The sequence below is a fragment of the Oncorhynchus nerka genome, linkage group LG27, assembly GCF_034236695.1.
Source record: "Oncorhynchus nerka isolate Pitt River linkage group LG27, Oner_Uvic_2.0, whole genome shotgun sequence".
Taxonomy (NCBI): domain Eukaryota; kingdom Metazoa; phylum Chordata; class Actinopteri; order Salmoniformes; family Salmonidae; genus Oncorhynchus; species Oncorhynchus nerka.
Genome location: NC_088422.1, coordinates 86,617,817 through 86,627,595, shown reverse-complemented (window position 1 = coordinate 86,627,595; position 9,779 = coordinate 86,617,817). Strand labels below are relative to the sequence as shown.

General features: G+C 42.9%; 1 protein-coding gene across 2 annotated transcripts in view; it reads right to left on the bottom strand.

Annotated features, from left to right (window-relative positions):
* Positions 1 to 655: 655 nt before the first annotated feature.
* Positions 656 to 9,779, bottom strand: part of zgc:158785 (uncharacterized protein LOC791214 homolog) — a 9,730-nt gene continuing 606 nt past the window's right edge. Inside the window, exons 2-5 of one of the 2 annotated variants that reach the window (XM_029657416.2) lie at positions 8,442 to 8,651; positions 7,842 to 8,046; positions 4,270 to 4,476; positions 656 to 2,975 (exon numbers count right to left, since the gene is read on the bottom strand). In XM_029657416.2, the coding sequence (XP_029513276.1) occupies positions 2,817 to 2,975; positions 4,270 to 4,476; positions 7,842 to 8,046; positions 8,442 to 8,626 (756 nt within the window). In that variant the 5' untranslated portion in view covers positions 8,627 to 8,651 and the 3' untranslated portion in view covers positions 656 to 2,816. The remainder of the gene's footprint in view (positions 2,976 to 4,269; positions 4,477 to 7,841; positions 8,047 to 8,441; positions 8,652 to 9,779) is intronic. The other variant, XM_029657417.2, reaches the window with a different exon arrangement.

The window sequence follows — 9,779 nt, the reverse complement described above, 5'->3', positions numbered from 1 at the left end:
ACGGTCATGTGTCTAAACAGCACAGACAGATCTGGAATAGTGGGTAGCCCTTTAAAATGGCAGATCTGTTAGTGCTGTCTAGTCAACTCCTACGGTCATGTGTCTAAACAGCACAGACAGATCTGTTAGTGCTGTCTAGTCAACTCCTACGGTCATGTGTCTAAACAGCACAGACAGATCTGGGACCAGGCTTGTATTCTTTAAGCAGCGACATGGCGTTTGTCCTGCTACTCTGGCGTTCCTAACACGTCTCCTCCCGCTTGCTGCGAGTGACATTCATGTGCCCCTTACTGTCTTTAATGCCACATCATTCAATTGTCAAAGTTTTTAAGAAAATATGTTTCATTTGTCATACAGTATGAATATGTGTCCTGACTGTTTGAAATCCTGGTTGGGGAAATGACAGATTGTTCCACTTGTATGGTAGTACAGTATGTTAGTACTATAACTAACTGTAAGATGAATGTTTTCTGCTGTTTTTACCCTTTAACCTGCACCACTTGTTGCCGTTGAGAGAGGAGTTCTACACTGAATATATCCATCATATAATGTGGTCATGTTTCATGTTCATCCTGAAGTATGTGGACAGGATGCTTTTCCTGTGTTTCACAGGTACTTTGGTGGCTTTGCAATATTGTTTCTTATTTTATTTCTGAAACTTTATTTTCTTTCTATTTATAAAAACGACTAACTGTAACATCCTCTGAACGTCCGATTGACATCCGTAGAAACTCAATGTTGGCTTGTCCTTATGCACCAAAATACTTATGATTTCAATAAAGATTTTTCCTTAACTAATGTCAGTGGTTGGTTTATTGTTGGTGTGGTTTGGTATAGCCTGGTCTGGTATAGCCTGGTCTGGTATAGCCTGGTCTGGTATAGCCTGGTTTGGTATAGCCTGGTCTGGTATAGCCTGGTCTGGTATAGCCTGGTCTGGTATAGCCTGGTTTGGTATAGCCTGGTCTGGTATAGCCTGGTCTGGTATAGCCTGGTCTGGTATAGCCTGGTTTGGTATAGCCTGGTTTGGTATAGCCTGGTTTGGTATAGCCTGGTTTGGTATAGCCTGGTTTGGTATAGCCTGGTCTGGTATAGCCTGGTTTGGTATAGCCTGGTCTGGTATAGCCTGGTCTGGTATAGCCTGGTTTGGTATAGCCTGGTTTGGTATAGCCTGTGCCTGGAAAGACAATGGATAACCCTTTACATAAAATGGTTCTCTTATACCTCTGTAGTAATGCTGAAGTTACTCTAGTAGTGATATTACAACGGTAATTAGCCACAGTGTTTGTAGTGACAAACTTAGTATAAAGTGGAACTAAAGATTTGTATAAACACCACAGATCGTCAAAGCAACATTTCTGACTTTGTGGTCCTCAGGAAAGATTGTTTTCAAATGTCACTTAAAGGGATATTACACTTTCAAGTCAAAGTTTGTCAGACGTTTTCAAACCTCAAAGTAGTCTGATGTAAAAACGTAGCCACATCCCACAACATTGGTTGTTTAGAAGCAGGAAACCAGGAAATTAGACAGTGTTCATCATTGAGGAATATAGCTACAAATATCTAACAAACCTTTTGAGTGAAATGTCCTTTAAAGATGTTTGCAGGTGTAACAAAGCGTGTTTAGTGAACGATAACTAGTCATTCTAAACAAGAGTCCAAGAGTTTTTTCTTTTTCATAGTCTGGGAACAGGGTTGGAAAAAACTCTGGGCCCAACATCAACTGGGAGTGGGACATCAATTTCATTGTCATTAATCTCATCACTCTTTTACAAAACAGTCTTTAGAAAATAGTTATGTTCAACTGAGTAAGTCTCAAAGGCTGGTGTCTATAAATATATAAAAATTCTTCTCCGCAGAGGAAGGTTTGGTCCTCTGAAGGTTCCTTGGTAGAACATTTTCATTGCTGTCTCCTTGATCCAAGTCTTTGTTAAAAAAGTGTAGAGACGGGGCCTTATTCTAATAGAAATGAACCTTGTATCCTTGAAGCAGCATGAGGACTGGGCCCAGTCCCATTACAGCAACACCACTGTATCCTTAGTGAGATCTGGCCTGGTTTCAATCCAGCTACACCACAGTCTCCTTGCTCATGTCATTGTCTCCTTGCTGAGCGTACAGTAGATACTGGGACCAGTCCCACTCCAGCTACACCAAAGTATCCTTGCCCAGGAAACCATAGACATTAAAACCAGTAGATGGTGATAGCGCTGACGTCATCCACGTGTTCCTATGAAAGCTCCCGATGGCGCATGGAATTATTTGAATTCGAAGCGGACCATATTGCTGAATGGCGCCAAAGAATCACTAAGGATCATGGTGAAAGTGGCAGTAACTAGCGAAGGATCATGGTCGATGTAGTCGTTTTCATCCTGCCTGAGAGAGCCTGCTCGTAGCTTTATGGTCCCTGATTGGTCTGTGTCAGCACCTGATCCTGTGTGATGACAAATGTAGCAGTCAGAATGGATCACTATTTAATATAATTTCTCGATTTGTAGCGAACTTTTAAATAATTCACCATCGGGTTTGAACTTGATCATAATAAACACATTTTGGAGTCCAAAACGGGCGTAAAAATATATATGTTTGGCCGTTCTGGCGATGGTTGACATAGGCTTTTTAGGGCAGACCAGGGCTTTTGGCACCACTAGGTTGCTATGCAGTAGCCAACCAGCAGAGCTTGTGACTTCACCCTCCAGACCGGACACTGGGGACCTGTTAAATGTGACACTAGAAATGTGACACTCGACCCCGTCCCATTCTGGCTACATCACAGTCTTCTTGCCAAAGTATCGTGGACACTACACCCAGTTCCACTCCATCTACACCACAGTCTCCTTTCTGGTGTCCTTGCTAAGGAAGCTGAGGTTCAGTGTGTGGTGTGTGTGCATGGTTCGTGCTGGTCGGGGGATCTGTAGCCTAACTCTCTGGTCTGTCTGTTTCCACGTCCTGAACAGGTGGATGTGGTAGCGCAGCGACACCTGGTGGTGGAAGAGAGCAGTTGATTTTTACCAGACAGTGGCTTAAAGGGACGTTTTTTAAAATATTCAACTTCATGTTCACTCCAGCACCACCCCAACATCAACATATGTGAAAACAGAGCATTTCTATGTTTTGTATTAATAAAGATAGAGGAAGATAAGTGTTTCCAATGACATCAACCAATTGGTAGGCAATGCCTACTCATAATTGGTTAAAATCACATGATGCACACAGATGTCATTGGAAACGTTTATCTTCCTCTATATTTTTTACTACAAAACATAGAACCATTTTCACACATGTTGATGTTGCGGTGGTGCTGGAGATGATGAGTATGACAAGGGAAAACTGTGACATCTCTCTTTGAGTCAGGGAAGTTTGTAGTGGCTGTTCTAAAAAAACAGAACCATGGATTACAATCTCTCCTGGTGCATAGACTACCCTCAGGGTGAGGAACCATCTAACATTAAGTTGTAAAATACTTAACTTCCCCTTTAATTTAAAGACTTATGCAAGCTGTGTTTGTTTACTTCCCCAACCAGGGCCATGTTGATTAGGCACCAAACTGAAGAAAACGGACAGCAAAGATGGTGGATAATGAAGACGTCACAAAAAGTCAGTTAATCTTTGCTTCCTGTCTGTGTAAGTATGCGTTCCCTCTCTCGCTTAAGCATGCTTTCCACGTGAGCGTACATAGGTAAGCATGCTCAAAGATGCTCACTTGAGAGAGGGAACGTCCACATACACATTAAAAAGGTTTTAAATGGGAAACTGCCCAATAACAGCTGGCTTTGGTTTACACTATCATCTCTGACAGATAGTAATGAATGGAAGTCTATGGGATCAGCTAGCGTTAGCACAATCAGCTAGCTGATCCCATAGACTTTGTCATTGCGCTAACGCTAGTTAGCATTGGTGAAACTACCTCTAGCTTTCTTTATACTGGCCACAGAGACTTAAAAATGTGTCCATGAGTTCAGCTGACTCTGGGGAAGTAGAAACAATCTTGCATTAAAACCTTTAATAATTATAGTTTTATTAGTCATTCTATTTACTTTGTTCCACCATTACACTATATACCAGTGGAGGCTGATGGGAGGAGCTATAGGAGGACGGGCTCATTGTAATGGCTGGAACGGAAGAAATGGAACGGAGTCAAACATGGTTTCTGTGTGTTTGATACTGTTCTGTTTATTCCATTCCAGCCTGTCCTCCTATAGCTCCTCCCACCAGCCTCCACTGCTATACACAATCCCAATGTAACCCCAACCCACAACAGCCCCAACAACTCACCACAGTCCAGAAGCAGTAGATGGTGAAGAGAGCCAGGGTGAGCACCATGAGTCCAACAGCCTCCATACTGTTACTGAAATACAGGTCCATAGCACCCTGCACACACAGCCATCCTGATAGGCTAGCCAGCGGCGTGATGAACAGGAAGCAGATGACGTCACCGCAGAGCGTCCGTCTCTGGTGCTGCATGGCTGGTGAGCCCAGCCACTGAGGAAGGGAGGGAGGGAGAGAGGGGACAGGGGAGGTGGGGGATGTACTGTGATTAGAATGGATAGAATGACGGTAATATCAGTTCAATTCAAAATGACATTAAGCATCGCATGACTTCATATGTGCCGTTCACTGACACAGAGAGGAGGCCAGGGAACATAAAGTTAGAGTGGGTAGACCAGACAACAGAACAATCTAAATCACTGTTATGTACAAGTACAGTATCTACACTAGATGGTGTTGGCTTTTGGCTTTTGGATGAGTATCGAAAATCACATTTCACTTTAGAATTTGAGACTTTAAAATGTTAACCACTGAATATTGAACACTGTGGTGATGATCCAGACCATATCTCCATTCATCTGTCAGATCAGCTGTTGTTTTGTCTCCTACTCTGTGTGTGTGTGTGTGTGTGTGTGTGTGTGTGTGTGTGTGTGTGTGTGTGTGTGTGTGTGTGTGTGTGTGTGTGTGTGTGTGTGTGTGTGTGTGTGTGTGTGTGTCTCGTACATTAGCTCCCTCCATACAACACATGGTTCTTAACAGATTACTCGGTGCCAGTGGCCAACACACATGCGACAGGCTGGGAGGAGACCATTAATACAAGACGACGTAATGTCCTATCCTGTCCTGAGGAATCTCATAGAGATGCATTACAAAGCTCATATCTTTGCAATGGCTGCTTCTGTTTCAGCATGGGCAGTGCCATTGAGGGCAATGCTGTCTCCATTTAAAATAGACAATCCCCTCTTTTTCTACTTCTGAGAGGGAATTGCCAGTTTCTAAATAAACGGAAAAGGTGCATAGCACCACTTACTGTGCTGGAGTGTGTATAATCTGGAAGTATAGGCCAAAGCCAAGGTTGGTTATTCACTGCCACCTGCCATTATGGAATGTTTTCTCAGGAATATATTTCATTGGCTGACCCCTTCTGCTGACCTGGATGAAATTCTGGGATCCTTCCTTAAGCCATTGCAAGTCCCACCCAGTTGACTACTTCACAATGATGAAAGATCTTGATATCACTGTGCCCATGCTAAAACAGTGTTTGGGCCAAGTGAACCATCTATCAAACTCTATGGAGCAGCTGCAGCTCAGCTACAGCTAGTGACAGGAAACACCATCTAATCTGTTTCTCAGGCTAAGTGGCTTTACTGGTAAAAGCAGTCAGTGACATCAGACACTCCAATGTGAATCCAGCTAGGGGCTCTGTACAGGAGGGTGAATTATTACACAATGGCCAGATAGAAATGTATTGAATAGAATAGATAGGGTTATGTGGACTGTAGAATAGGGAATTGTTGCAGGGTAGCCTAGTGGTTAGAGCGTTGGACTAGTAACCGGAAGGTTGCAAGTTCAAACCCCCGAGCTGACGAGGTACAAATCTGACGTTCTGCCCTGAACAGGCAGTTAACCCACTGTTCCTAGGCCGTCATTGAAAATAAGAATTTGTTCTTAACTGACTTGCCTAGTTAAATAAAGGTAAAATAAAAAATATACATCCATCTGCAACCTGAATAATGTTTGTTTTCTTCTCTTCTATGAAGACTATCTTTGAGACAGCAGTTTGTATATTCCTCAATGGGTTTGAAATGAAGTGACAGGTGGGTTGGGGTAAATTCCATTTCAATTGAGTCAATTCAGGAAGTGAGTTGAAAGTGACCTCAAACCTGATAAATTGAGACTGCATAATATAGTTGATGTACAGTACATACGGAAAGTACTTCTCCCACATTTTGTTACTTTACAGTCTTATTCTAAAACGTATTAAATAGCTTTTCCCCCCTCATCAATCTTCACACTATACCCCATAATAACAAAGAAGAAAATGTTTTTTTGAATTTTTAGCAAAGTTAATAAAATAAAAAAACTGAAAATTTTACATTTACATAAATATTCTGACCCTTTACTCAGTACTTTGTTGAAGCACCTTTGGCAGCGTCGCTGCACAGCTATTTTCAGGTCTCTGCAGAGATGTTTGATCGGGTTCAAGTCCGGGCTCTGGCTGGGCCACTTAAGGACATTCAGAGACTTGTCCCGAAGCCACTCCTGCTTTGTATTGACTGCGTGCTAGGGTCATTGTTCTGTTGGAAGGTGAACCTTCGCCCCCTTCTGAGGTCCTGAGCTCTCTGGAACAGGTTTTCATCAAGGTTCTTTCTGTACTTTGCTCCATTCAGCTTTCCCTCGATCCTGATAACTCTCTCAGTTCCTGCCTCTGAAAAATATCCCCACAGCATGATGCTGCCACCACCATGCTTCACTGTAGGGATGGTGCCAGGGTTCCTCCTGACGTGACACTTGGCATTCAGGCCAAAGAGTTGAATCTTGGTTTCATCAGAACATAGAATCTTGTTTCTCATGTTCTGAGTCCTTTAGGTGCCTTTTGGCAAACTCCAAGCGGGCAGTCATGTGCCTTTTCCTGAGGAGTGGCTTCCGTCTGTCCACACTACCGTAGTGGAGTGCTGCAGAGATGGTTGTCGTTCTGGAAGATTCTCCCATCTCCACAGAGGAGCTCTGTCAGAGTGACAATCGGGTTTATTTGCCTCGACACAATCCTGATGGCTTGCTTGGTTTTTGTTCTGACATGCACTGTCAACTGTGGGACCTTATATAGACAGGTGTGTGCCTTTCCAAATCATGTCCAATCAATTGAATTAACCATCTCTAGGATGATCAGTGGAAACAGGATGCATCGAAGCTCAATTTCGAGTCTTATAGCAAAGGGTCTGAATACTTATCTAAATAAGGTATTTAAAAATATATATACATTTGCAAAAAAAATCCCCCAAAACTGTTTTCGCTTTGTCATTATGGGGTATTGTGTGTAGATTAATAAGGAAAAAATATAATTCAATCCATTTTAGAATAAGGCTGTAACGTAACAAAATGAATGTAGAAAAGGAAAGCTGTCTGTATACTTTCCAAAAGCACTGTATGTGATGACTATTTTACTGTAGTTTTATGGTGTTTTTTATGACATCTATTTTGTACCATGTTTGACTCCGTTCGATGAATTGCAGTTCAACCATTAATTACAATGAGCCCGTCCTACTATAGCTCCCCCCAACCAGCCTCCTCTGGTGTGTGCACCCTTTCTCCCTGAAGTGCACATGTGTGTGTTTGCTTATGACTGTGCGTTTGTTAGTGTATGTGTGTTTGAGTGTGTGTGTTTGCTTGCATGTGTCTATACCTTCATGCATGTGAGCGCATATGTCTCCGTCTCACCTAACGCCACAGTAACATTTCCATGAAGTACAGATCTAGGATCAGCTTCCCCTCCCTTAATCCTAACCTAGTGGGGGGAATGATAAACTGACCCAAGATCAGCATCTAGGGGTAACTTCACCCTACTCTTTCTCCCCTACCTCAGTGAGTGGCTTGGGCAGTCTCTCCAGGGCGTACTGGTGGTGGCAGAGTTCACAGCGGCTGCTGTTGGAGGCAGTGAGCCAGTGTTCCAGGCAGCCTCGGTGGACCATGGCCAGCGTCCCTGCACACTCACAGGGGGAGAGCAGCTCCCCGACACCCCCTCCCTCGTGGCAGATACGACAGAAGGGCTCCTCACTGCTAAGACTGCAGGACAACAGAGAGACAAAGTCAACACAGGGCAAAACGGAGAGTCCAGGGATGAGTCCCTAATGGCACACTATTCCCTTTATATGACACCACAGGGCTCTGGTCTAAAGTAGTGCACTATATAGGGAATAAGGAGACATTTGGGACCCAGACAAGGAGGACGTAAGAGAGAGTCAATGAACGTTATTGTACATAATTTAAATCCCCTTATTAAAGGATTCTTCTATGAATAACCTCACATACAACTTCTCTAACCCCTCCCCCTTCTTGTACCATGTGTTCTTATCCTCTCTCTTCCTCACTGTGTTTCACTCTCTCTCCCTTGCCTCCCTTTGTGGGTGTTTCTGTGTGTGTGTGTGTTCTGTGTGTTGTCTGTTTGTTTCCTGACCCACCTGTTGGTGCTGGGGCTGTGAGTCATTGAGGGGGAGTGGCCATAGCAGTCCATCACTTCCTGAGGACAGGGGTCAGACTCCTCCCCTCGTTCCTCCTCAGGCAAGACCTTCATTTCCCCTACAGGACTGCATACCTGCGGGCCCAGGAGCTGCTCTGGGGTCATGGCTGCCACAGAGGGGGCCATTCAATCAGACTGGTGTGGGGTTCTGCTACACATTTGGACAATAATATATTAGCATCATATAATATCAGTGTACACTGTGATCATATATCTTGCAATGGTATTTGTTGGCAGGAGAATCAGTTCAAAACAATGAAGCCATGTGGCTAAATCCAGGAGTTTGACCATCCAACTATTTGACTGTGAAGTTGATTATGGCAAAATCAAGTCCCAATTTGAATTGAATTATGTCAGGACTACGCTCCCATATACAGTAAGTAGCTTTGACATAGCCACTACCAATGACCTCTAGCCATTTACACTAATACATAAGACTATTATGGAAGGTCTATGTTCAGTATAGTCAATCCCAGTCTCTGGCCAGACTGAGGGCACTCTGCACGCTACAGCGGCTGTGAGAAGAGAGATGAATCACAACTGAAATAACACATCCTCTCTGTAACTATCCTCTCTGCATAAGAGACACTGTTAATTAATGGAATCTAGTTACTACCATGTCAGATATGAAGATCAATTAGTTATTATATCTGAACTGCACATAATGCTTGATGGTAGGAAAACATGTTGACACCATTCAAACTAATACCTATTGAAGCAAGAGTCTTTCGTTGCTACATCCATTTTTGGACTTATAAACACTTAGAAATGCTTCATGAGCTTAGTTCAACTGTTGTAACCCATCAGAACCCAAAATATAAGCTTGTTTTACTCCAATGTTTGTCAACAATGTAAACACACACTGTATAGCGTTAAAACATGGTTAAAACTGTCGTTTTAATACCATAGATGGTCAGTCTTTGCATCCACAGCTCTGTCTTTGAATTTGAGAGTGGTTACATTTCTCCAGCCCTGTTCCTCAGTTTTTTACCAAAACAAAGGCGGGGTTTCTGTTTTGTTATTATATTAACTGCAGATTCTAGCTTTAAGCCTAATAATGCAATGATTCACATAAAACATACAACTAATGTTCAATTGAATTGACTAAATATTTGCTAATTTCAATTAATTTAGTATTTTTTCTAAAGTTGAGTACTTCTTTCACTACCAAAGCCTTCTTGCAGAGACAGTATAGCCCACATGTTCAGTATCACAAACAATTTCACTGAATCAACAAAACACTAGCGCCAATACACCAATACCTAAGCTGCTACTGTAG